We start from the raw sequence: 1,038 nt of genomic DNA on the forward strand, positions 1-1,038 counted from the left end.
CACAGCGTCTGTCCCCCAGCACGGGGGGGCCCCTGCACCAGCCCCCCCCACCTACCCTGCACCCACAGGCCCCCTGCGCCCTGAGCTCACCTTCCACTTGCTCTTTGCAAAGTTCTTCTGGATCTGCTCGCTCACCGACTGATGGATGTTCTTGTCCAGAGCTGTGTCCCCAGCAATCCTGGGGTTGTGGGGTATGAGGTGGGGGGGTGTTCAGTGAGAGTCCCCCTGCCCCACCGCTGCCATGGGGTGGAGCCAGGAAGGGAGGGTGGGCAGGCAGTGAGCAGCAGGTCTCCCCCTTACCAAGGATGCTGCAGGGCTTGCTCGCAGGTGAAGCGCTTGCCAGGATCCTTCTCCATCAGATGCTGGATGAAGTCCTTGGCTGGGATGGGGCACGGAGCAGCTGTCAGTGCCTGCACCCACTGCCCACCCCCGCAGCCACTGTGACCCTGTGCTGCTGTCCCAGCTCACCTGAGTCGGAGATGTCGTCCCAGTAGGGCGAGTCGAACTCGTACTCGGCCCGCAGGATCTGCTCGAAGAGCTTGGCATGCAAGCGTCTGGAGGGGTCAGGGAAGGGTCTGTGAGGGTAATGGGAGGGGAACACTGGGCCCAGGCAGCCCCAGGGGAGTGGGCCCCTGTGGAGAGGAGAGGGCAGGGAGGGGGGGTACGTACAGGATGTAGGCGATGACCCCAATGGACCAGCAATCCACTGCCTTGCTGTAGGGCTTCTGCGCCAGCACTTCGGGGGCTGGGAGGGGACAGCAGGGATGAGGAGGGACCCCAACCCCAAGGGGGGGGCACCTCAAGTCTGCAGCCGGGGTCATGACAGCCCCAGCAGGTGCTCACCCACATAGCCAGGGGTGCCGCAGGCTGTGGACATGACGCTGCCACAGTCCTCGATCTTGGACAGCCCAAAGTCACTGATCATGATCTTGGAGTCCTCGTCCAAGCTGTAATAGAGCAGGTTCTCGGGCTGCGGAGAGGAGGTGTCAGGGTGGGTGACGCTGGGTCCCCTCCCTGCCACCGCAATGGGGGGGGGGG

At 64.3% G+C, this 1,038-nt stretch overlaps 1 protein-coding gene across 1 annotated transcript in view; it reads left to right on the forward strand.

Annotated features, from left to right (window-relative positions):
- Positions 1-768, forward strand: part of BRPF1 (bromodomain and PHD finger containing, 1) — a 28,018-nt gene extending 27,250 nt beyond the window's left edge. Inside the window, exons 15-16 of the mRNA XM_009999316.1 lie at positions 511-583; positions 721-768. Of these exons, the coding sequence (XP_009997618.1) occupies positions 511-583; positions 721-768 (121 nt within the window). The remainder of the gene's footprint in view (positions 1-510; positions 584-720) is intronic.
- The last annotated feature ends 270 nt before the right edge of the window (positions 769-1,038 follow it).

The sequence above is a fragment of the Chaetura pelagica genome, unplaced genomic scaffold, assembly GCF_000747805.2.
Source record: "Chaetura pelagica isolate M959 unplaced genomic scaffold, ChaPel_1.0 scaffold316, whole genome shotgun sequence".
Taxonomy (NCBI): Eukaryota; Metazoa; Chordata; class Aves; order Apodiformes; family Apodidae; genus Chaetura; species Chaetura pelagica.